The sequence below is a fragment of the Protopterus annectens genome, chromosome 8.part0 (genome assembly GCF_019279795.1).
Source record: "Protopterus annectens isolate FY-2018-M chromosome 8.part0, PAN1.0, whole genome shotgun sequence".
NCBI lineage: Eukaryota > Metazoa > Chordata > Ceratodontiformes > Protopteridae > Protopterus > Protopterus annectens.
The window spans coordinates 976,085,263-976,111,757 of NC_056741.1; the positions used below are offsets into that span (position 1 = coordinate 976,085,263).

Below are 26,495 nucleotides of genomic sequence, written 5' to 3' on the forward strand. Positions count from 1 at the left end.
TGTTTCTTAATAGCAGATAGGTATAAGGTAGATATTGCCTGAGAGTAGTCAGTTTGTAGATTACCATCAGACTACTTAATAATGGCTGCAGATGCAAGTGCTATTCCAGTTTCTGTATTGATAAATAGATCTAGATACAAAAAATGTGTTCCTTCTGTCTGCAAAAAAATGCATTATTGTACCTTTGCATAAAGGTGGCACATCTACAGAGCTTAAAAACTACAGTTCCATTGCAGTTCTCTCCCCTATCAAAAATACTTGAAAAATATATTCATGCTAAGCTTCTACATCACCTAATTTCAAATCTGCTCTTTGGAAACATAGAATGGTGTCAGCATACCTCTCAACTGTCCATATTTTTACAGAATGTCCAGATTTTTTGCATCATATTTTTGGTATGTTCTATATGAAATTTATAGTTTTCTGGCAAATTATTGAGGTTTGAACTCACTAAATAATGCTAAATAATGACATTGAGTTTCAGACTTCAAATTCTTCAGAAAATACATAATAATTCAATATCTGTAATCATAAAAACTTTCTAAGTTTATAGGAGTGATTTTTAAAATCTGTCCCTGTTTTTGGGCTTTGTCCCCTCATTATTTTTAGCTTTGTCCAGATTTCATGTGCTGAAAGGTTGAGAGGTATGGCTGTTGGACCCCACCACAGCACGACTACCACCCTCCTCCACTTCACAAACACTACACACTTCGATAGGAACAATGGAAACCTAGTGTTAATTGTATTCCTAACTTATTCTTTAGACACTATCATACCAACATTTATTCACTAAACTTTCTTCTATACATGTCTCTCTCTCAATTCTTTCTTAAACAGTTCCTATCTGGAAGGCAACAGGACCTCTCTTCCTCGCTTTCATTTACCATAGGAATCCCTCAAGGCTTTAGACTAGGACCCCCTCTTTGATATTTTTATAAACAAGCTTCACATTGTCGTAGACAAAGCAAATGTAGTACAATATTCTGATGATTCAGCTTTAATATGTATAGCCCACTGCAATATATAGACTCCAAGAAATCACTCAGATTTCTTTCTCCTCAACCAAAACCTGGCTGAAAATTTCAAACCGACTCCTTAATCCCGATAAACCAAAACTGATGCTGTTTACATTATCTCAACCAAAAACAGTCCTTCTTGGTTACATCTACAATTAATAATAATAAAATTGAAGTAGTACCACATACTAAATTACTGGGCATTACAATAGATAATGATCTTACATTTGGTCAACATATTCTTCAACCAATTAAAAAGAGCCACAAGAACCTTGGCTCCATTTAAAGGCAAAACAGTGACATACCTCTCAACTGTCAAATTTTCACAGAATGTCCAGATTTTTGGCTCATTCTTTTGGTCTGTTCCTCATAAAACTTGTGATTTTGTGGCAATCACTGGGATGTTCTGAGGTCTGAAGTCACTAAATAATTACATACTTTTGTGTTTCAGACTTAAAATCCTTCAGGAAATGTATGTTAAAACAAACCGTGTTAGTCTAGCAATGTTCTAAGTTTACAAGAGCGATATTTAAAATATTTCCCTATTTTTATCACCCCTTTTTGTCAGGCTGTGTCCATATTTCTTGCACAAAGAGGTTGAGAGGTATGTACCTTACAGACCTAGCAAGACAAACCCTGATCTCATGCTACTTGCTTCAAGCCATCATATATGCCTCACCTATCATTAACACATAAGGTCTACCCTAAAATACAAACTAGACTCCTGTTACAGAAAAGCAGCTGATTTTGCTAGCAGATCTGCACACCAAACCTACTGCTGCCAAGCCTTAAAACCGCTAAACTGGCTACAGCTTATCAACTGCATAAGATACTCTCAACTAGTTATGGCATACAAACTAATATATTACCTATATATATATGTGTGTGTGTGTGTGTGTGTGTGTGTGTGTGTGTGTGTGTGTGTGTCTAACCGAGCTAGATTAAGAAGGGAGGTGATGATTAGTGATCAGCAGTATGGTTTCATGCCAAAAAAGTGCACTACAGATTCAATGTTTGCTCTGAGAGTGTTGTTGGAGAAATACAGAGAAGCTCAGAAGGAGTTGCATTGTGTCTTTGTGGACTTAGAGAAAGCATATGACATGGTGCCGAGAGAGGAGTTGTGGTATTGTATGAGGAAGTCGGGAGTGGCAGAGAAGTATGTAAGAGTGGTACAGGATATGTACGAGGGTAGTGTGACATTGGTGAGGACTGCGGTGGGAGTGACAGATACGTTTAAGGTGGAGGTGGGATTACATCAAGGATCAGCTCTGAGCCCTTTCTTATTTGCAGTGGTGATGGACAGGTTGACAGATGAGATCAGACAGGAGGCCCCGTGAACTATGATGTTTGCAGATGACATTGTGATATGTAGTGAGAGTAGGGACCAGGTTGAGGAGACCCTGGAGAGGTGTAGATATGCTTTAGAGAGGAGAGATATGAAGGTCAGCAGGGCTAAAACAGAATATATGTGTGTAAATGAGAGGGAGGGTAGAGGAATAGTGAGGATGCAGGGAGTAGAGTTGGTAAAGGTGGATAAGTTTAAGTACTTGGGATCAACAGTTCAGAGTAATGGTGAGTGTGGAAGAGAGGTGAAGAAGAAAGTACAGGCAGGGTGGAATGGGCGAAGAAGAGTGTCAGGAGTAATTAGTGACAGACGGGTACCAGTAAGAGTGAAAGTGAAGGTCTACAAGAGGGTAGTGAGACTAGCTATCTTATATGGGTTGGAGACGGTGGCATTGACAAAAAGGCAGGAGTCAGAGCTGGATGTGGCAGAGTTAAAGATGTTAAGATTTGCACTGGGTGTGACTAGGATGGACAGGATTAGGAATCAGTATATTAGAGAGTCAGCTCAGGTTGGACAGTATGGAGACAAAGCAAGAGAGGCGAGATTGCATTGGCTTGGACATGTGCTGAGGAGGGATGCTGGGTATATTGGGAAAAAGGATGCTAAAGATGGAGCTGCCAGGTAAGAGGAAAAGAAAAAGGCCTAAGATAAGGTTTATGGATGTGGTGAGAGAGGACATGCAGGCGGTTGGTGTGAAAGAGCATGAAGCAGAGGACAGGAAGAAATGGAAACAGATGATCCGCTGTGGCAACCCCTAACAGGAACAGCCGAAAAAAGATGAGGATGATGATGTATATATATATATATATATATATATATATATATATATATATATATATATATATAGATATAGATATATATACATGGATCTAGGACTATTGAACGAAAGTTCAATAGTCCAAATCCACAATCACTGAACACACTTTAACAAAAGCGCTTTCATTAAAGTGTGTTAAAAAAAACAAACAAACAGTAAATCTACTTTTATGCAGAGGGGGCAAGCCCCCCTGTACCCCCCATGTGGGGGACCCCACACCCCCCCTACTTTAATATTCTCACTGCGAGATCACACTACAGTGAGGGAAAAGGGAATATTCCCTTATCCACACCATGGTAAGATCTTTGCAACAGTCATTCCCCCACAACTCCCTCTAGCTGCAGGCATACTTCCATGAAAGTGCTTTTTTCAGTAAAAAGCCCTTTCGCGGAAGTATGCCCGGCTATTTTTGCTTCAGTGAAAAGTACTGATCCCATATCTATATATCTATATATATATATATATATATATATATATATATATATATATATAGAGAGAGAGAGAGAGTGAGAGCCCTACCTACCCACAAGGGTTCTCTGTACTGGTCATTAATACGCACCGCTAATTACATCTCATTGCTCCTGAACAGCATGGATACTGGGCTGGCAGTACCAGAATGACAACATTATGGCCATATACAGATATGATCCTACTCGACATAGATAAAGGAAACTTTCAGGTGCACTCTTTATTTACCTAACCAAAAGTTTTGATCACATACACCACCTCTTCCTCCTTCACTCCCACCAAGAAATCAGATAAAGCTCCAACAGTGTCACCTGTTTTAAAAATTTCTTATCAGAAGTGTATTTTACAGTCAAAACTGACTCATGTCTATCACATCAAGCACCCTTTACCAAAGGAGAGTCCTAGGGCTCCATATTCACCCCACTGCTGCTTTCAGTCTTTTGCCAGCAAACTATCTTTCTGTTTCCCTAACTGTCTCACCACTCTTTATGCCAATGACATGGATAATCTTTGATCACATCTCTGCTATTCATCTTCTTAAACTAAGCTTTAAACTGACTTCCATGCCATTAATTCTTGGCTAACCAACCATAAGCTACTCCTAAACTACTACAAAATAAAACATGATATTTGGAATCTCGCAAAAGCTAAACAAAACTCCTAAAACTCTCAGCCTCACAGATTTCAATGCTACCTCAACAGAAATCATCACATCTTTTAAATACCTGGATTTAATGCTGGAACAGTAACTCTACTTCTATAATCACATAGACAACACCAGTAAAAAGATCACGTCTCTTTTATTCTGGTCCTAAAAGTATCTCCCTTTCTCTCCCCATACTAGCTAGAGCTGCAAGAGGCAAAGGAGTCCTCCTATCTCAGTTCAAACACTGGCTGCCCACCATAATCACAGCCTCTAAAAAAAAAAAAAAATCATCCGCTCTGTATTTCACTGAAAACAAAATCTGCTGACTCATTTCCAACTTCCCCTTCATGGGCACCATTGCACTGCCATCTCCAGTCTCAGATAGTTCTCAGTCATTTACAGAGTTAAGCTACTCCAAGGATATCGCCTTTTCAAACCACCTCTCCTAAGTCCATCCTTGTCTCTTGCTGCCAAACTCCAAAATGAAACTCCACCCTGTAACCTTGACAACTTCTTCCAACACCCCCCCCCCACTAACCAAACTGCAGTGTACCAACAAGTCTTTCTCCACTTTTGCATCTACATTATGGCAATTCCTACCCCTTCACCTAAAACAAATCTCTTCTTTTCCACTTTCAGAGCACAACTTGAAAAACACATTCATCAAAAATGCAACTGTAAGTGCTTTTCCACTGGACATATCACCTAACTCATCCCTCAACAACATGACGTCTACTTTTGTCCTGTCTTCACACCTTCTTTTTACATCCTATATTTGTTACTAAAATCAATCTACATTTGTTTTTCTTCTCGGTTGATAATATTTGCTCAATGATTCAGTTTTCCGCCATGCTTTGTGCATTCTGTGATTACTCCGTGTTTGTGAAATAGTTCTGTTTTATTCTTCTGTGAATTTCTTCACCTTGGATGTGCTTGCAAATGGTCCGTTGGTATCATTTTACTACGCCAGTAAGCAAACTTAAATAAAATGAAATAAAACTTGTTCCACTATTTTCCTTTCTGTCTCACTTTTGAGCTTCTTCTGATTTCCCCCATTTGATGTCCACTGTCTTGCCAGAACTCCGTTTCATCATGTATTGTCTTCACTTTTGCATTCTAGTCTCCTGCCTTTGCTGACATTCCTGTTCAGAGACTGGGTGTAGGGCTGCAACTTTTTGTTGATCTTTTCCCTCTAACTTGTATGCTTATGTGGTCCTTCACCAGTACTGACAAGAGTGAGCTCAGAGATGAGCCCTAATTCACTGTACAGAACTGCATTAATTCTAACAATTTTTCTAAGACTCTGAACTATCTCAGGAGTGATCAAATCAACTTTATTAGGAATTTGTTATATGCATTCTTGTGTTGCATCCAGATCTGAAGCTGGTCTGCTCTTCTCCCATTTTATTTGATATTCCTGTGTATTCATTCATCAATCACCCAGCACTTTCATGCAGTTCAACAGGAGTTTTGTGCTTCTGAACCTCCCACTGTTGTGAATATCCCATTTATTCTTGTATACTGCCACTAGAATCCTTGTTTTCTAGTCATGTGGGGTAAGCCTCCTTTTCTCCATACTGTGATGTGTGCCCTCGGGAGACATTTTCCCCATAATGCACTCTAACTTCATCTAAGCCAGACATTTTCCCTGACCTCATTTTCCTTAGTTCACGTTGCACCTCTTCCTTCCTCTCTTATCACAGACGTCATGCTGCAGTTTAGCTTCTGTGGGGTTTTATTAATTCCGTTTGCATTTAGTGTCCTCTGCATTGCTGAACAAATTGTTGTTGACATCTGTTAAGTATGGCATCTGATGACAATGTTCTCCTGCTTTCTGTTGTTGCTGTCCAAACAAACAGATCTTCTTTGTGCCACCCTGCTGGAGTTAGTGAATATAGTACAGTTTCCCTGATTTCTTATTTTGTGCTTTGTTGACCACTCTGTTAGCCTCTCTGCCAACCATACATGTATAAAATGAGGATAAAGTTTTATCACCTTTTGGAGAAGGCTTTTGTAGCATGGTCTTCCAGTAGAAACTGTTACAAGTAGGTGATTGTAGAGTGGGAGATGCTTCTAAAATCAAGGCTGGGCATTTTCACAATTTTTGGGATTAAGAACACAAAAGCGACAGGGTAGGTAAAGTGGAGAAAATCCTATAGATCCTCACTAGGCAGTCTTCTAACAGGTCGCACAATTGAATATTGACTTGATTTTCTTATCTTAATTAAACATACTATTTCTTATTTCTTCCCACCTTTGATATAGTTAATATTTTTGGATTCAGAGAATGCATTACAAAATGTCCCTAAACCAAACAATTATAACTCGGGGGGGGGGGGGGGACTGTCATTTATCAAGAAACGCAATGATGCAGTAAAGCAACAGTAAAGAAGTATATATAAACTATAAAAAAAATCAAAAATGAAAATTACTGACAAGCAGTATCTTAGCTGGCAGATCTCTCAATTAAATATTCACTTGTTTTATTTGCTTTCAGTAAAAATGCAATTTATTAGCTCCTCTTTCAGACACAGTTAATCCCAGTAGAGTCCAAGAATGCAATGCAAATGCTTTCGCTTTTTAAGAGTTACCTTTAAACTAGAGCTGGTTTTGATGGAGAATGTGGGATTTTAGTAAATCTCTGTCTGACAGTTTAACATGCAGGACTGAAGTTGTGTGTTGGTACAAAGTTTTATCTTGTAGTTATGGGTTGAAAGCCTTCTGTCTTCATTTGCCTGCTGTGTTATTCTGATGATATCCATTAACCAGACTGTTGTATTGAAATGCCCCACCACGGATGTAGGTTTACCTGTTAAGAAACAAATATGTATCTAGTTATTGAAACTAAATTACTTTTTCAATGGCATAGCCTTTCCTTTCTTTAATTACTTTTTTTGATCCATTTGTTTTAGCTTGTCGTTCAGTCTGTGAGGCCATTAATTTACCCATGTTGTTTATCAGGGTCAAATATTTGCTGCCTGTCCGCTGTTGCATTTTCAAAGTCTGTATACAAATGCCATACCAGTTTTTCATTTGGATCTCAGTCCTTGCCTATTCATTGCTGAAAGGCATTGTTTGTTCTCTAGTTTAAAAAATGAATAGGTCTTTGGAAAGGCAATTTTCTTATCTTGTAAAACCTGATGTGCCCTAGGCATCCAATATATATGATCATTTTGATGTAATACAGCAGGGAATGTCCACAAACCATTATTGGTTTATCCTATTGTCAGTTTACCTGTGTAATTCCTTGACATGAATAGCAATTCCTACGTCGACAGGATTCTGCATTTTAATATTCATGCTTTTCTTTTGTCTTTTGCTCTGGTGAGGAAACATTGTCCTTATTGCTTTAGACCTGACAAGCCCCCTGTAAGCATTATGTGAAATTTAATAAATGATTTTATGCATCAGCAGAAGATGTAGTTTGGTGAATTTCTGCTAGTTGCATTATGAGTGAATTCTGAGTTATCTAAAAGCTATTTTCTTCTTACTTAAATGATGCATAAATTACAACAGCAAGATTTTTACTTTGCTGTAAAAAAAACAAAAAAAAACCTAAAAAAAAACAATGTTTGTGTTACCCAGGAATCATAAAACCTGAATACCAGCTCTGCAGAAAATGTTATGCAGATGGTTTGATGAAGTATATTTTCTAAAACATCAGTTTGTCATGATGTCTCCAGTTATTTTTCATGAGTTGAGCTACAGCCTTTATGTGACTTTTGACACAGAGGAAGACATTTTGGTAATGTTTATATCTTTAAGAATTTATAAACATGTGGGCATGAAGGCTAATGCTGTACAGAGTGACTGTATAGAGTGTCTGGTTATGAAGAAAAAACATAGCAAGTTTATTTACTTTAAAATATGCGTTTCCTTGGTGGTAATTTTGATTCTGTACAAACTTAACCAATGTGTCTGTATAAAGGTAACAGCTAGTTTCTGATTCTTTTGCTAGTGTGACATGAACTCTGAATTCTATGTTTTTTTTTTCTTATTTGCTCTTTCCTATGTCAGATCCTCCCACAATCACCGATGCAACGAATGCACACGTAGCTCTTGGAAAAACAGCCCTCCTACGATGTGATGCCTTGGCAGTCCCCACAGCAGAATTTGATTGGTACAAAGAGGATAGAAGGTGAGCACTTTTTATACATTATGGGATGTTTGTGTCAAAACATGAATGCACAATAATGGCAAGACATTTTCACTTCACTTTGATAGCAGGAAAACTGTCCATTCATTTCAGTAGCATGTAGATTGCTCTCAATATACAGCTATGCGAATAGATTTATTTTCACCATTATAACAGGCTGCCTGACTTAATAAAATAATGGAGAACTGGGAAAAGATTTGAAAGGAGTTAACAATCAGTTTAAGGAACAAAGAACAATTCTTATTTTATGCATATGATGCCTCCTTTGCGTATTGTACTGCAGATTTTTTTCCCAAGCAGTAACTTAAATGGATTTATGCCTTGTTAAGAAAACTGTGATCCAATTTTAATCTGCATTCTGTAGCCTTGGTTGCTCTTGGGGCAGATCACTGAAGATTACCTGTTCAAGAATCTGTAAAATAATTTTTTTTTAATCATGGAATCTCACAAATACATACAACACAGCTATTTGCACAATCATTCATAGTATTCATTTGTTTGGGCAACCCCCCAAATCAGTTAACAGTAGAAAAAAGCAGATACAACTCTAACCTTTAGTCTAATCCTAACAGGAAACATCACCCTAAATAAAAGCCTTCTTCATAAGCTTTATAATCGAATACCAAAGCAGACCCCAGTTATAGATAAAGTAATTCATATCTGCACATTATACAGAAAGGCGTTTGGCCATTTGATTTTTCATTCAGTGTGATACTCACAAACTGAATGCATTCCATGTCTCATTTCACTAAAATGAGAATGTCCTTATTCAACCATTTTGCTTCTACTCTGATTTCTTGTCACAGTTTTGTTCAGAACAATGAAGGGTACATTTCTTAGGGTCCTACTTGCAGGATGCGTGTTCATGTCTAAACCATTAGAATCCAGTTCACAAAGAGCAATTGAATATTGTATTTAATTTTTGGGAGTAAGTAGAGGAAAGTGTATAAAACTTTGATCTAAGAGACAGAGACTGTACTTGAAAGGTTGAGTTTATGAAACTTAACTGCGGTGGCCAAGACTAAGTGGTTAGCAGCTCTGTTCACTGTAATATATGCACAGCTCTAAGGCACTGTCCTTATTTCTTTCCTATGTGCCCAGTGTTGTCATATCCCTTTTTTTAACCACATATAAATATATATATATATATATATATATATATATATATATATACATATATATATATATATATATATATATATATATATATATATATACACCTATGAACCTATGAAACGATATATATATATATATATATATATATATATATATATATATATATATATAATATACCTTTACTTGCAACAGTCCCAACTTTGTCCATGAATCTTCCTAGTCATTTGTTCATTTGTTAGTAGACACAATACTTGTATAAAGTCTATTAAATCACACTTCAAACCATTATAGAAGTAAGGTGCCTCATTATGCATATTTTGTCCTTTTTTACCACACCACTGGTTCTTCTGCCACATTTCTGGCATGTTTATTATTACTACTATTACTATTAGTAGCAGTAATAGTATGTATATATGTATGTATGTAGGTATAGTATTTAGGGCAGGGAGTTCTGTTATTATACTCTAAAAATAAGTAACACTATTCCTTTCATAGTCATGTATTGATGCACAAATTTTTCCGTAACAGCTTGGTTTAGTAATGTTAAACATTAAGTAACTAATTATCAAAATACAAGCTGCATACACATATGAATGTCCACAAACATGAATGAATTAAAGGGAAATCATGTCAGATAGAGAGAGTGGAAAGATCTGCCAAAAACTCTGTATTATATGTAGTTTCCCTCATTTACACAGTCCTATCTATTTTCATAGATCACAACATCAGATTATTTTAGACAGCATTCAAAGCTCATTGCAGGTGTTTTTAAATGACACAGCTTACCTAGTCAATGTATCAAATGTGGCTATGTGAAAGATCTGATATACTAGAAATTTCTGGACATTATTTCAGATAGCTGTGTGGTAGAGAAGAGGAAGCAGTCGGTCAGTAAGGCAAGGCAGAATAACTATGTAGTCAGACATCAAAAACAAATAAAAAAAAGGCTATTTACCCCCTTTCAGCAGTTTATAACTTAACCCAGTGACTCTGACACGGTACTAAAAAGCAGTTTACAAATTTAATGTGTAGTTACCACTATCAACTGTAACCCAGTGTAGCTGCTGTACAACAAACCAAGAAATCTTTCTTTTTTCAGACACTTCCAAAGTATAACAGAAAAAAATAAAAGGAGATTTTGTAGGTGGTTCAGAATTTTCATTATAGACCAATATGGTTCTGCAGAATATTTAAATGCTGCCTCTGTAAAGCATTGTAATTTTATATGACTATTTTTTTAATCATTATCTTAGATAAAAATATATATAATGAGTGTTGGAGAATCTTTTTAATAAGAGCATCAGAGTGCTGTACTCTTAAGAATTTTACAATGCTCAATAGCTGTACTGAATGTCAATTAACTTAACTGGCATACGTCACTGTTTACCTTTTTATGTACTCGGTTACTACAGATAATCAAAATCATTCCCCTTGTTAGAATTTGTGCTCTGTCTTTATGCTGTGCTTTTATTTTTCAGTTGATCCTGGAATATCAACTTATTGTCACTGTACCACAACTTCTGGAATGCTTCTGCTTTCTGCTGGATGAAGTATTCTCCAGAATAAAACATGCTCTCTCACTTATTTTCTGTATTGTTGCTTTCAGTACTGTTGCTTCAATAAGACTTACTAATACTGCTAGCAAATAATATTTTTTTCTGTAGGAGTAGACAGTGCAAAACTGGTATTTCTCTGTCTCCATGAGAGTAAATATTCTTAATCACCTGAAGGAAACATCTCTCAAAAGCTGCTGAGTTTCATTCAGAGGAAATTACAACCAGCAAACTGTGATCAGATCCAACCTATTTTCCATGCATCTCTCCCCCAGGCTAGTAACACATTTTTAACTACTCACTGAGGACTGTTCACTCTATCTGCCAAATTACAAATATCTTCAAAATGTTCCTTTCAGTGTCACACAGAAGACTGACAAAGAAACAGCTGTAATGGTCATTTTCTTATGAACAGCACGTACTGTGAGGTTGACACATTCTTTGAACACACTGCTCTAATTTAGTTATTCATTTGGTTGGTTCCTCTTCCATTACAGTGAAGTCATAAAATACATCAAATCCAGGTCTTCACCAAGGATGAAAGACAAGCTTTGGATTAAAAAGCACATTTGTCTCAGTAAAGATTATGTAGCAGCACTTCATTACAGTGACATAAAGCTATAATGCTACTAAAAGGTAACAGAAAGTGTTAGTAAAATCCAAATTTGTGAGACTGGAAATAGAAAATATATCTGTAAATAAATGGCACTATGCTAAAGCAAATGCATTCATTTTCCTTTTCAATAAGAATGTGGTTGTTGCAATTTTTGAAACATATAAATGTATAACATAAACAAGATAAAAAGAAAGTAAACTGTGCTTTGTATTTAAATCCTTCCAGAAGAGATGCAGCAGAGCTATTTGAAACTAACCCTGTTTCTCAAAGGAAAGTATATTTTCAATTTGAAAGTGTTTTAGCTTCAAAAGCTGCATTAAAATATTTAGATACTGTTTTGTTAGACCCCCTCATCCCACAAAGTTAGGCAGTATAGAAACAGGAAAAACATTCAAGTTCAAGAAAAACAGAAGCCAGATTCAAAAAGTGCAGGCAGACCTTCATTGTTACTTGCTTCAAAGTCTGCAAACTAACAAAAAGCTTATCTGGGCTTATCACTACCAGTAGTCAAAGGCATACCTTTTTTTCTATATACCTCTGACTTGTATGTCCAAACACTAGCTGGAAAATATTCTCAGGTACTTTACAACTTCAGCTCTACCCAGGAATGCAATTTAATTGTACAACTTTGTAAGTGTTTGCTTATTTTATTTTACAAAGTGCATTACTTAAGTATTTATTACAAGTAGAGAACTTTATTATTCAATCTCAGTATGAATACCACTTTATATCTTCTTTGAAAGTAGTCCATTAGTCATGTGGGACCAACTCTGTGAACAAACTAAATGAAATAAATGAATCAAAAAAATCTCCCCAAAAATGTGAAAAGCAAAAACTAATAAAATTAAAATACACCTTCATCAATTACCAGTCATTTATTAGTAAAGTGAAATGCATTCATTCCTATCAGCTGTACTGAACTTTATCAGAACCAATCTGGAATCTCATTTCCTGGCACTTTTAAAGGTACCAAGTTCATTACCATAAATCAAGAAACAATTATAATTCCAATAAGAAATTATCAATAACCATCAACTGTGTTAATAACATAAAAACATTAAAAACATGTTATGCCATTATCTGTTAAAAACATTACTGTTAAGAAATATATAAAAATTATAGATTAAAAAACATTATACAATGACCCCCCATTAATATTCATAAACGTTCATGCTGGTTGGTCAGCATGCACGTTGTAAATCAGAGTTATAGTAATGGAAAAAGGTCCGGTCGCCTGGACTTTTTCCATTACTATAACTCTTTTTTACAGCAACGGAGAACACAAAATCTCCGTTGCTTCACACTGTCTCGCTATGTTAAAATGCTTTCTCTGTTGCTTTTGCCCACAGCTCTGATGTACTGCGTAAGCATACGCGTGTGCAGTACATCAGAACTGCCGCAGAATACCAGACAGCTGCGGAAGGGCAGCAAGGAGGCATTATACAATGCCATTATTTAAGAAACGTAATTATTTTTTTTCTTAAATAATGTCATTGTATAATAGCAATAACCCATGCCTGGGTGTGGGTAATGCTGGATTTACCCACGGTTGGCTTTGTTTGGCCACTTGGACTTCGCCCTCGTGACCAAACCACACCAACCATGGGTAAATCCAGCATTACCCACACCCAGACATGGGTTATTGCTATATTGCATTGTGTTCCTAAAATTTTTTGGCATAAAGCTAATAAATTCAAACAAGACTATATACTAAAATATATATGTTAGATTTTATCATGTGTCATAATTAATGGACTGCTAATAGATGATTTTTTTTCATTAATACCTGGGAAATAGGTGGCAGTTAACAAAACTTGCCAGTGTAGCTCTCTGAACTCCAAATAAGCCTCCTAGTTTCCTCCCTGATCATTTTTTGAAACTTTCTCTAAAACATAAAATAAAAACTTCTTAAAGTTAACAAAGTTTTTTGCATGTACTAAGGGCATTGTCATCATCTTTTTTTCTTCTTCACCTAAGACTTTGGTAAATCTGATTCCTAAGGAGTTTTTCAGTCTTTCCTACAATAAACTCCAAGCAAGTTAAGCAGATAGCTATATATACAGTACCTTTAGTGTTGCAATTATGCTGCCACTCATAACAATAATTCTAGGATAATTTCCCACACCTAGTACTTTGCCATTTAGTATGTCACTACATTGGGCACACCACCCGCATTTCCTCACTTTTCGTTTTCCTGCTATATTCTTGTTGCTCTTTTGTTTATCATTCTCCAAAAATGCTTTCATATTCTTGCCCCTTTTTTACCAGCAAAGGATTAACAGCAAGGGATTACTCCTCAATTTTGAAGTTAAACCTAAAACTCCAAAAACACCATTTTGATTCTTTTTTAAAATGTTTTTAATCTTACATGAATTATGACCATTTGCCAGTATCGCGGCACCTGTCTTCCTGTGCATTCTCTTGGGTAAATACAGCATCTGGGAATCTTATTATAGGCTGTTACCTGCTAAATCTATTACCATTAACTTCTTCACAAATTTCATCTAACGTACTTGTTGGATATTTCCTTTCTAAAACAAATCCCTTAGTATCATTAGTTCCCTCATAAAAGCTTTATCATTGCATACCAGCCTTGGTATTCTTACCATTTGCCCTTTCACTAAGTTCTTTTTTTGCCATTTGGGATGATTACTTTGATAATGCAAAAAACTATTGAATAGTTTGGCTTTCAATATATATTGTATTCATATCTACTTCCCAACCTATTTTTCTGATAGCAACATCCAAATAATTGTTGTTGTTTGTCTTTCAGCTTTTCCCGATTAGGGGTTGCCACAGTGGAACTCCAGTCCGCTAATGACTGGCAGTGGATTTTTACGGTGCCGAGTTGCCAGCCTGACTCCCAACCTTCAAAGAAGGCACACCCATTCATGCACGCACCAACCTGCATGTCCTCAAATGTCACTCAACCATGTGGAGGATATGCAGACTCCACACAGAAGGCACTCCAGTCGAGAATTGAATGGGAGAACCTCTTGCTGTGAGGTGACAATGCTAATGGCTGCACCACCACGGCCAAATAACAACATCCAAATAGTTAAGACATTCAATTTTTCTCATAAGTGAAACAGATTACATACTTTATCATATGGTTCTTTGTTGCAATCAAGCAAAAGATTGCTTGTAATCTCCTACTCAAACATTTGAATTTCTTTTTCAAGCTTTGCCATGCTTCTATTTTTGTCCTTGATAAGCACATTCATAAAATCAAATCCTGTGTGGTCGAACAGCTCTATCAGCTCACCATGCAAAACAAGTCCTTCAAGGACTCCATTTGGAAATGTGAACCCATGAAGATCTTTGGGCACTTGTCATTTCCTTATACAATCCTCAGATAATACATTGTCTAGTTGAATCCCTCCATATTTCTTAAGGAGCTTTTCAAGTCTAAATACTTTTTGTCCTTTAATGTTTCTCTGTTGAGGACAGCCACCATTAGTGATGGCTACCATTTGCTCCATTGGACTTAATGTGAAGTGCTGTTTAAACCATTTATTGAATATACATTCTTGCATGTCATTTTTAGTTATGGGAACCCATGTGCTCCCCTGAAAAGAGTCCATTGGCCATATGGGAACAACTCTGTGGAATAAATTAAACAAATGCAAAGTAAAACTTTGTAGGTTTGTAAATGGTATAAGCAAAAGTTGCTGACTTTCCAACTATTAGACTCAACTTTTCTAGGGTTATTGCCCAAGGTATTGCTGAAGCAACTCCAGTGCTTAATGATTGTCTTAAGTTAGAGGTGAAAAGTAATTTTGTTTTTGATGCAGTACAGTGCTCTACCCAGTCTCAGCTCATTTGATTGTTTTGGCTATTACCCTAGGATTTATTAGCAAACTGGTTATAACCTACAAAAATAAACAAATAAATAAAATAAAATGTTGGCCAAATGTCCTGCCACTGTCATATTATAGTGAGTCTCCTCACAAAAGAAACAAACTATCCTATGCCAAAGTTTTTAGACCATTCTCTGTCCTTATCAGCTATACCTTAACAGATGGTTTAAGACTACTGTTCTTCAAGACCCTAGCCCTTATTGTTCTCTAAACTATCTTGTGAAATTTCTAACGTAAGTTCAGACTATTTGTTGCTGTGTGAATATGTCAGTGTGCAGGCATTCAAAATAACCTTCAGCAACTTTCAATTACTGTTAGTAAGACTGCACCAGATTGTGCTTGACTCAGTCAGAGGTAGAAAAATCCAGTGGAGCCAGTGAACATAACTTTGACTGGCAGAACCGGATATTTGAAGCACTGACTGGCAAGAATTTTTGTAAGCCAAAATTCATGAACCATATTAATCCTTCGCAGACCTTTATAAAGAAAAACAAAATAAAGGATTCCAGCCACAGGTCCACAGCTCAAGTAATTTATTGAGAATATAAAAGCAGATGAGCATTTTCGCCTCGACAAAGAGACTTCATCAGATGAAGGAACAACATTTACATCACCTCCTTAAATATCCCAACTAATTAAATATATAATTAGCCTAAGTGACCTTGTCAGAATTACACAGAATACTGTGTTTCAAAATCAAACCAAAATCTGTTTTATATATGTACATATATTCTAGTAGGCACATTAGCTCTAACAATTGCCATCTCATTCTAATAGATGCATCTGTTATGGGTAGTGTAACATTAGTGAATTCCTTATTTGATAACTTTACAATATCTCAACCCTAGTAGTTACCCATCTTGCACTAATAATTATCAAGTTTGTATTCGGGATTCCAAGATGGTGGTCGCCTAGTGTACACCCTCTGCACAGAGCACCCTACCTCAGTTATAGCTTCTTTGATATTTTCCCTCTTTTAAGCGTCAATACCTACGTTCTATGGAAAAGGGAAACCTACTTCATCTTCAACTTTCTGGATCAGTGGTTTATGTAGTCATTCCAGAATATAAAACATCTTATTTACCCTGCAGTCGGGAGAAGTGTCTCAGCCACGTGTATCCAAAGGGCCTAAAGTAATTCTCTGCACACTTAAGATCCTAAGTTGAACCGGTCAATTATGGCAAATGAATTAGACATTATGGAGATACAAATTACAAAAGCAAAGCTATCAGCAATCTTCTCTCCTGAAAAAAAAGTTGTCTCCAAAAGACAGAAAATTAAAAAGCAAGCATCGGAACCCAGTAAAAGCAGCACTAAAGCCAAAACGGAATCCAACTTTCACATGGATGAACTCAAACAAGCGCTTCAACCTATTCAACTTGCCATACAAAGCTTTTCTGATCAACTTACCAAATTTGGTAATACTATCAATCAAATCGCTGGCAGAGTGGATTCTCTCGAACAAAAAACACAGTCAAATGAATCTCGAATTCAAACTTTAACTGAAGAGCTTCATGCCAAAACTACATCTTTAACTGAACTGCAGTCAGAACTAATGGACCTCGAGGCAAGAAGTCGGCACAATAACATTTTAATTAAAGGACTCCCCGAGTCTTATGAAAATCATGTCCTACTTACTACAACCAAAGAGATTTTCGAACTACTCCTGCTATCGGAAGGCTGTACTACTGACATTACAGTGGAGAGAGCACACCATGCCATGCACAAACACCAGGACATCACTGCCCCACGCCAAGTCTACACCAGATTATTAAACTTTCAAGACACCCAAAAGATCCTACTAGCTGCCAAAAAACAAAAATTCTTTACTTGAAACAAACATAAGCTTACATTTTCACAAGCTCTACCCCTCTCTATCAAAACAAGCAGGGAGAATCTAGCTCCATTCTGCGCTGAGCTAATTAAAAAGAATATAATGTTCCAAATGCGTTATCCGAGCACATTGATCTTCTTTCACAATAATACAAGATTTGCTGTCAACTCTCCGAAGGAGGCAAAAGAAGCATTTTTCAAAGCCTTTAATAGTATCCCAGTGCTGTAACATATCTTGCTACCTAAACTTTATCAAGCAAGGCTATGTTGTGTCTTTCTACTCACCGGATAGCATAGATATGCCTCCGATAATGTTCCCAATGATCGGTTCTGCATTTCAACTTCCTTAATGCTTCTGTTTCCAGATTTTGGTTAGATGGATCGCTATCCACATTTCGAGTAGCTGGGAACCATTTTGGAGCTATCCTGTTGTATAGGGGGACATTTCTGCTTGTGACTTCCAGTTGACACACACAGAATTCTTCCCACCTGCTTACATCGCCATAAGTTATATGGGCTTGTTCTACATCTCTCAGCCCTGTGCCCTCTAGTTTGGCTCTACCAACTTTCTATTTGTTGAGCCTTCTGAGCGTTGTCAAGCTTAAGGTCTGTTCCTTTATTATAAGGGCTTCATTCGCCCACAGGCAAGATCTTGGTTATTGACTGTTTACAGATGCCTTCGTTAAGAAGCACCACTTCTTTGCCGAGTGTTTATTCATATCAAGCACCTGTCACATGCCGACAACCATCTAACTTTTTACAAAACCCCAACTTGACTGTTGGTTGATCTTTCTGATTTGTTTACCGTACGGCAACCTCTTCATCTCGGATAAGTTTCTGATGACTGTTGGTGGTGGTTCAGATAATCCAATCATTTTGACATTTTGCTTGACTGTTGTGATTGGAATATCAGCAGCTCTTTATGCCTGGTTTATCATACTAATTAATACATATTGTAGATTCTCTGTTTTTGCTTAGAGGTAACCTTAAATCAAGGTGTGTTTTTGATGGTTTGTGATGATAAAACATTCTTTAAGCCAAACTAATGCCTCCAGCGACATACCTTTAGTTTGATATGCCCTCCATACTCAGGCTCTAAGATTAGCTTGCATAATGTGTATTGCGGAGGGTGATCTGTAGACAAAGTATGTACCTTGGCTTGAAGTCAACATCATTGTGTCAGACACGTTATGTTCTATTGACCTTTGTGTTAATAACGTCTCTTTTATCATTATTTTAGGCATAAAAATTAACAGTATGCCAGTTTTTATTCAGACTCTTTCTAGATGTCTTACAGTCTTTAAACAACTAAAATGCAATATTTATAGGTACTCTAGTGCTTATAGACATTTGTAGAGGAACATCTCCAGTGTTTGTATGCAGTTGTTGTAGATACTCTCAGCAGGTTTTCATACACTCAAGCAGACTCTGTGATTTTACTCTGAATCAGCACCTCTAGACTCAGAAGAGTTTTTTTTTTTCTTTACTATGTTTTTCTAATGCAGTTATACAGCCTTGCCACAGTGACACTAGGTCATATTATTGTTAGACCTAACATGTGTTTTATGTTGAATGTTATAGTTCATACCTCTGATCACATTATATTACTGATTTGAATAGAAATCTCTAGTTCGCAGTGGCAGGTCATCTACCTGTTGGTGAGACCCCAAACAAAACACCACTTTCATTACTTACGTTTATAACATACAACCTTGCTAATAGAGATTTATGATTTTTTCTTGTTCTCTTTTCTGCCTCCTCCTTCCTTCTCTCTCTCTTTTCTTTTCCTTCTCTTTCATTACAATCACTAGATTTTATTAATGATACATCTAGTGCTGTTTATGTGCTGTTATACGCATAAATGAACAACAATGGTGTTCGTCTTATACATTTCTTCTTAAAAATTCAGCTACTTTTTATACTCATGCTATATTTTACTCCCCTAGTTGAGATACCTCTGGTATTATATATTTTGGCTCTCTCTATATACCATCTATTGTGCTTTAGCCAAAGTGATAGATTCCCTATTCCCTTCATAATAAATATAAGTCTACCAGTCTTATTCTTACTTCTCCCACTCTCCTGCTTTTAGTGGTTGCTCTTAGCTGCATTGTGTTAGGTGTCTAGAATGATCAGTTTTTGGATGACTATTTTTATGTACATATGTATAGTATCATTGTTTGAATCATTTGTTTTATTATCTGTATCACTGCTCCTTTACAGGTTATTATGTGTGACAGTTTCTTATTATATGCTTCCATTGTTTGTTAATGATCTATATTATTCTTGTTTCTATTTTTGTACTTCTTCACTAAAGGGGTTGGGGTGGTTAGGCACCGGGCTATGTGTGAAGGAGTACTGTGCTACCCTTACTGTCATTAGTTTATATTCAGCAATTGAAAGATTGATGTGGATCTCCATTACTGTTATATACCTAATTTTACACTATACCCTCTCCCCTCATGTGGTTGTGATACCTTATCCGAGAAAAAGGATTAGTCATCCCTCAAACTTATCCATCTGTATTAGCTAGTTAACATGGCTTGGTCCACAGATTCGTGGAATATAAGAGGCTTACAAAACAAATCTAAAAAATCTCTTCTATTACATTTGTTGTTCAAATCACAGGCTAATATTTGTTTCTTACAAGAAACGCATATGCGTAAGGAAGACTGGTCGAAAGAATCTAAAAGAAAATGGATAAGATCTATAATTGCTGCAGGTGATAGTTCTAACTCAAAGGGAGTGGCTATTGTAATTAAAAAGGATTTCCAGGGAGTAATCACAGAAGTTAACTCTGACAATAATGGTAGATGGTGTTATTTCATATCTCAACTTCCTAACTCTAGCAAACCAATCCTCTTCCTTAACCTTTATGACCCGTGTGCGCAACAACAAGTTTTTATTTTAGAGATATATAACATCCTCTGCACATTCCATGATCACCAACTTATTTTAGGAGGTGACTGGAATGCTGTCATAGATCCTAACATAGATCACACTAGTAAATCTCCCTCGTACAATTTTCAAGCCTCTTTAGCTCTAGAGGAACTAATAACTGACTTCAACCTTATTGACCCTATTTCATTTAGTGAGTTTTTAACCAAGGACAAAATATACACATATTATTCGAAATGTTACAACAGTTGGTCGTGATTAGATTTCTTCCTAATTTCTGAATCCCTTTCTTTTCTCAAGATAAACTTCATTACAGAACCTAGGTTTTTCTCTGATCATGCAAGAATTTCCCTCAAGATCTTTCACTCATCAAAATTATCCTCAACCCCCCTCTATAGCAACTGGACACTAAATAACAACCTGCTTCGTAACAAAGACATAATTCAAGAAACTAAAGAAATCCTAGCAGACTTCGGTTCTAATCTTGATTTTTCACAAATCCCCCTGGATATCCAATGGGCAGCTTGTAAGGCCAAATTGAGAGGTATGCTGATCAGCAAGGCCTCTTGTTATAAAAAAACTTTACAAAATTAAGGAAACTAACTTGATCTCGAAACTCTCTGACTTAGAAAAGAAACAAAGATTAAGCCCAGACCCTTGCCTAGATAAAGTAATTAGTAGTACTCAAAAAGAACTACTGGAACTTCATCAACAAAACCTCTCCTTGCTTGAACAAAAATTTATTGCAACATATTCAGAGTGAGCGCAAATCCCTTCTAAAACTCTTGCAAGAATAATAAAAAATAACTGATGCACTCCCAGGATATCTATTTTACAATACCAAAACAAAATTTATAAATCCGACTCAGAAATAATTCAATTATTTTTTTCCTTGTACTCAGATATATTTTGCAGGAAGGTAGATCCATCTCTTAACTCGCATATGGAGAACATCTTGAATACTATTAATTTCCCCTCCCCGAATGAATCTCAAAGATCCATGCTTTCGGCTCCACTGACTCTTCAAGAAATCCAAGATGTTATTATCAACCTTAAACTAGGAAAATCCCCTGGTCCTGACGGATTTACCCCTGATTTCTTTACAGCCTTCAATCTAATAATCTCCCCTTCTCTTTTAAAGGTATTCATCTTCATTATAAAACACAGAATTTCGGATCTACATTGGAACACCTCGAAAACCATACTAATTTTGAAAAACAAGCAAGACAAAACCGACCCCCACAACAATAAACCCATCTCTTTAATTAATGTTGACATAAAAATCCTATCGACTATTCTGGCAAACAGACTTAAAAAAATTATGCCCTCTTTAATTTCCCCTGACCAGGCTGGTTTTATGTCTCATAGACACAATTGGGATAATACCCTAACCCTTGACTCCTTAATTCAATTTACAAAAAAAGATAAAAACCCGATATATGCATTAACCCTTGATGCTTCTAAAGCCTTCGACAGAGTTCATTGGGATTTTCTGTTTCTAACCTTATCGCACTTTAATATCCCCAGTGTTTTCTTTGATATGATTAAAATTCTATATAAAAACTCATCCACCTATCTCTACATAAATAAAAACTTATCTAAATCAATTAGGATTATGAATGGTACAAGGCAAGGCTGCCCATTATCCCCCTTTCTTTTCAACATCTTCATTGAACCATTCTTCCTTTATATCTCTCAAAACTCCTTCCACTTGATCCCTAAAGTCCTGAATACTAATATAATGCTTTCTGCTTTTGCAGATGACCTCAATTTGTATTTTCAGTATCCCAACACAAACCTAGGTAAAATCATTAATACTATTAATAAATTCTCGAAGGCTTCAGGATACCACATCAATCATAAGAAATCGCACATCTTTCCTATTAATCATGTAGGTCATAAATCTCATTACTTTCCAGATTCTCCCTTTCAGACAACTTTCAATATTAGTAATCTCGGTATATATTTCGATCATAACCAAGCTTCCATGCTCCAAAATAACCTACTCAGAACATTGTCTAAAATTCTACAAGATCTTCGTAGATGGGAACTAATGAATCTATCTCTTATATCCAAAGCTGCGATAGTGAAGATGAGCATCTTACCCAGACTCCTTTACCAATTTAGCACCTCAAATCATATGATATCCAATACTCTTTTCTCTAAGATTAATAAAGAATTAGCCAAATTCATCTGGTTTCCTAAATCAGTTAGGATATCGTACTCTAAGTTAGTTTACCCAAAGAGTAGGGGGGGGTCTAGGTTTACCTAACTTTCAACTTTACTATATGATTATTAGTGCAAATAGAATTTTGTCCATTTCTAAACTACATCAGAGAGACTATAATTCTTCCCCTTCCTGGATGAAAATATGGCATCAATATGTTCAAGCTAATAAAATTAATCCCAAAGCGTTTCCCTTTCTTTCTCCAGAAGCTCTCAACAATTCCAAATTATTCAGCACTCTAAAACATAAAATTAGGCTATTCCAAACTCTGATAAGATCCATCAACCTTGATAAAGCCTTCTCTTTACTCCAACCTCTTCATTTAAATCCTAATATTAAGATCAATAATTTGATGATCAGTCTCTTGGACTTTCCTCTCATTAAGGATGCTGTAGTATGGGACATTCTGAAATATAAGGCTATAACACTTCCTGCCCTATGCTTAATTCTCAAGGTCAATAATAAATACATGGTAATCCTCCATCAACTAAGAGAATTAATATCATCAAAATTTGCTTATATTCCGGTCAACAGTCAGGAAATCACCAAACTCTATGAGATTATACATGCGTTTTCAAGTTCAGAGAAAATGCTCTCTAAATCGTATAACCTTTTGAACTCCATAATACACAACTCGGTTTGCCTATTCTCCAGTTATTGGGACAATCATGGAACCCCTTTTACAGATGAACAAAAACTATCTGCCATAAAAATTACCTTAGAACTCTCCCCATTTAAAAAACTAATCTACACACAATTAATGGTTAATAACAACTCGTATTATACACCATCTGTGCTTAATAGGTTTGACCCCAAGAATACTCCCTCCTGTACGTGTTGTTCCTTCCCAAAAGCTGACCTTCTACACATACTTTGGTTCTGCAAGTATTCCCACAAACTTTGGACTTCATTAAGTTTGTCTAGAGAAAATGGGATACCACAAATCTACTCTTTCTTGGGAGATAGCAATCCTTCATATACCCACTATAAAACTCTCTAAATTAGATCTGCATGTACTAGTCATTCTGTGTTCCCTTATTAAATTATATATCACTAAAAACTGGCTGGATCGCACCAAACTTTGTTGGAATAACTTCAAAGAGATGGCCCTTACATATATTTCAGCACAGAAGCTTATCACAAAAGGACCTAGGAAAAAAGCCTTCTTTGAAAAAGTTTGGAAAAGTTTATTTGACCTAATTCTTTGCACTTAATTGCGTTCATAGCTCCTGTCTCGGTTTTTGGTATGGTTCTCACTCCAAGCTTATCTGGGAGATCCACTGATATCCCTTATAACCTCAATGTTCCTCTTTTAACCCATCTCTCTATAGGGTAGCACTTTAGTTTTGTAAATATTGTACATACTTTTGTCTGTTTTATAGGTTTAGATTGTATTAGGCTTACCTGCATATTCATGTCTCCATGTAATGTCCATTTATGCCTTTCTGTGAAATAAATAAAAAGTTATTTGAAAAAAAATGTTTGTATTCTTTATTATTCACTGTTCTTTCAATTCAGAAGAAGAAGAACATGGATACAGGTGTTTTGGCTCTTGATAAAATAGCTAACTTTGATTGGACAGAACCATTTGACTGCTTCCTAAGTTATTTAATTTGTGTCATTTCTTTTTAGCAACTCCATTAATACATTTTTGTAAAATTCATAACATTTATGAAGTGTTCCTCTGACAACAACAACAACTGAATTTATTACTCTCATTTTCAATGATTTTTTGTGGTTGCAGCCTAATAATTACAGATCAATTTTGATTGTTCCCTACCAAAATCTATTGGAGACAAGTACCAGAAGCTAGTCCACCCAGTGCATTGAATTGTGAAGGGCTGTAGTACAAACACACCCAACCTATTTGTTCTATAATAAATATTTCATAATGGACTACAACCAATACTTTGGGGATCATTTAGCGGACATGAAAGAGTTTCCAATATCCTTGATCATGTCTTGATATTAATCTGCAGTAAAAATGTAATCTCATCCACTCATGAATAACCAGAGGCATAACTGTATGACAAAGAAAAAGAAACCACGTAAAGACCATTTAGAGTCATGTAAAGCTTTTTATCCCAAGATGAGTTTCATCTGACACATTAAAACGCTTGCCTAACTCATGAACACCCTGTTTATTTGTGGTTCATATAACTTCCTTTCCAGCAGCTGTTCAGTGGAAAATAAAACTTTTTAAGAAGCACAAACAGGACCGGTCTTCAGCAGCTTCAAATACAGTTGGTTGAGATTTGTTTTATTCCCACTGCTCTTTTCATCCAGTGCAGTCTTTTGCAATTAAAATGTGTCACTGGTTGAGTTTTTTATTAATGCTGTTGTATTTAGGGCTACAGCACATATAATGGTGCTATTAAAGTGCACTACATTTTGTATGTTTTTGCACAATATGCAACAGAGATTTCCAAATACATCCTTTTCATCCTTCTTGAATTTAGATGCTTCTGCAAAGTGTCTACATTTTTTGAATGATTCTTGCAGATAGCTCATTTGCTTCTAACAAAGATTGCAGCAGTGTGTAAGATTTAGTATTCATCACCTTTACTAATACTGCATCTCTTTTAAAAAGAAATTTGACAAAGATAAAAAAAACACTGCAGTTCCTTTTATTTTCTGGTATGTTATTGGTGATAGGCTTTGTATCCTAGTATGTTTTGCTTTTCTCCCTTTCAGAATCAAACATATTGTGAGTTCCAAAGTGCACAATCATTTTAAAACCACATCTGTGACCAGCCATCTTAATATTTCTTTTTTCCTGCCACACTAAGATGACTGCTTATACAGCTTTTCTTGGACCAGTCCACATAGCAGTAGAGTTATGAAGCAAAAAGCAGGAATATTATTGAAAATGTGTTGTTTTTGATAGCCATAAACCATGCAGATAAATGTACCCCATACAAACTCTTAATTATTCTTCATGTCTCTGAATTGCAGCAAACGGAGTGCAGCTTCACTTTTAGAAGCCTATATCTCTTAACATAGTTTCCCTTTTAAGACACCTTTTCAGTTGTGGAAGTAGGCTACAATTTCCCTTTGTAAACAGTGTATGTCCTACTATACTGAATGCCCCTAGAGTAACACAAGTTAATTTTCTTATGTAAAAATCAAAGCCCTCGTCAGGTCAACATCCAGACATTGTACAGATGAGTAAACCTGTGCTTGAATCCAGTAGTGTAGCTACCATAGGGCAAGGAGGGTAAATGCCTCAGGGGAAAAGTATTGAGGAGCAAATCAGTGGATCCTTATGTCTGTTTAAAACAATACCTGATTTTAAAAGCCAGTATTGCATTTGGTGTCAAGCCTGAGTGCTATTGCACTCCATGTGTGGTCTGAGCATTGTTGCAAGCAATTTGCTACAGTTTAAAGTAAAAAAAAAGAGTCTATTTTTTAACTAAAACCTAAGTGCTGTATCACTCCGTGAAGGCAGGGTATAGACTGTAGCAAGTGTTTGCTACAGTTTAAATGAAGATTTTTTTTTAAATAAAATATGTTAATGGAGGGTTGCGGACAGGGCCCAGAAACTGAATGGGGGGGGGGGGCGTGTTGTGCATCTGGCCACCTGGCTTGTGTGCCATTAGAAGGAATGTCCATTTTTTTTGGTCTTCACTTGGACAGCTAAGGTGGTGGGGCGCTGGTTCATAGCACCAGGCCAATGCCCTAGTGGAACCATGCTTCTGCGTGTAGCCCATTTTGTCAGAAGACAGATGGGAACCAGGTGACACAGGGTTCAGGAAAGACATCTTGACAGTGTCAACAGTCTCATTAACTGTAGCTGAACATGTTCAGCTGGAGCTGATTTTTCAGATGGCACATGAAGACAACCAATTTTAGGGAGGATTGCATTCACATTAAAGTTTGAGATTGTCTTTTTCTGTTATTAAAAGTTTGCTCCTAATTAATAAATTGTCCTTTTATAACTATCC

The 26,495-nt window shown here is 36.3% G+C and overlaps 1 protein-coding gene across 1 annotated transcript in view; it reads left to right on the plus strand.

The window, feature by feature from the left end:
* The window catches only part of IGLON5 (IgLON family member 5), a 1,615,534-nt gene that overhangs the window by 1,017,594 nt on the left and 571,445 nt on the right, over positions 1-26,495 (plus strand). The window contains exon 8 of the mRNA XM_044079340.1: positions 8,310-8,430. Within this exon, the coding sequence (XP_043935275.1) occupies positions 8,310-8,430 (121 nt within the window). The remainder of the gene's footprint in view (positions 1-8,309; positions 8,431-26,495) is intronic.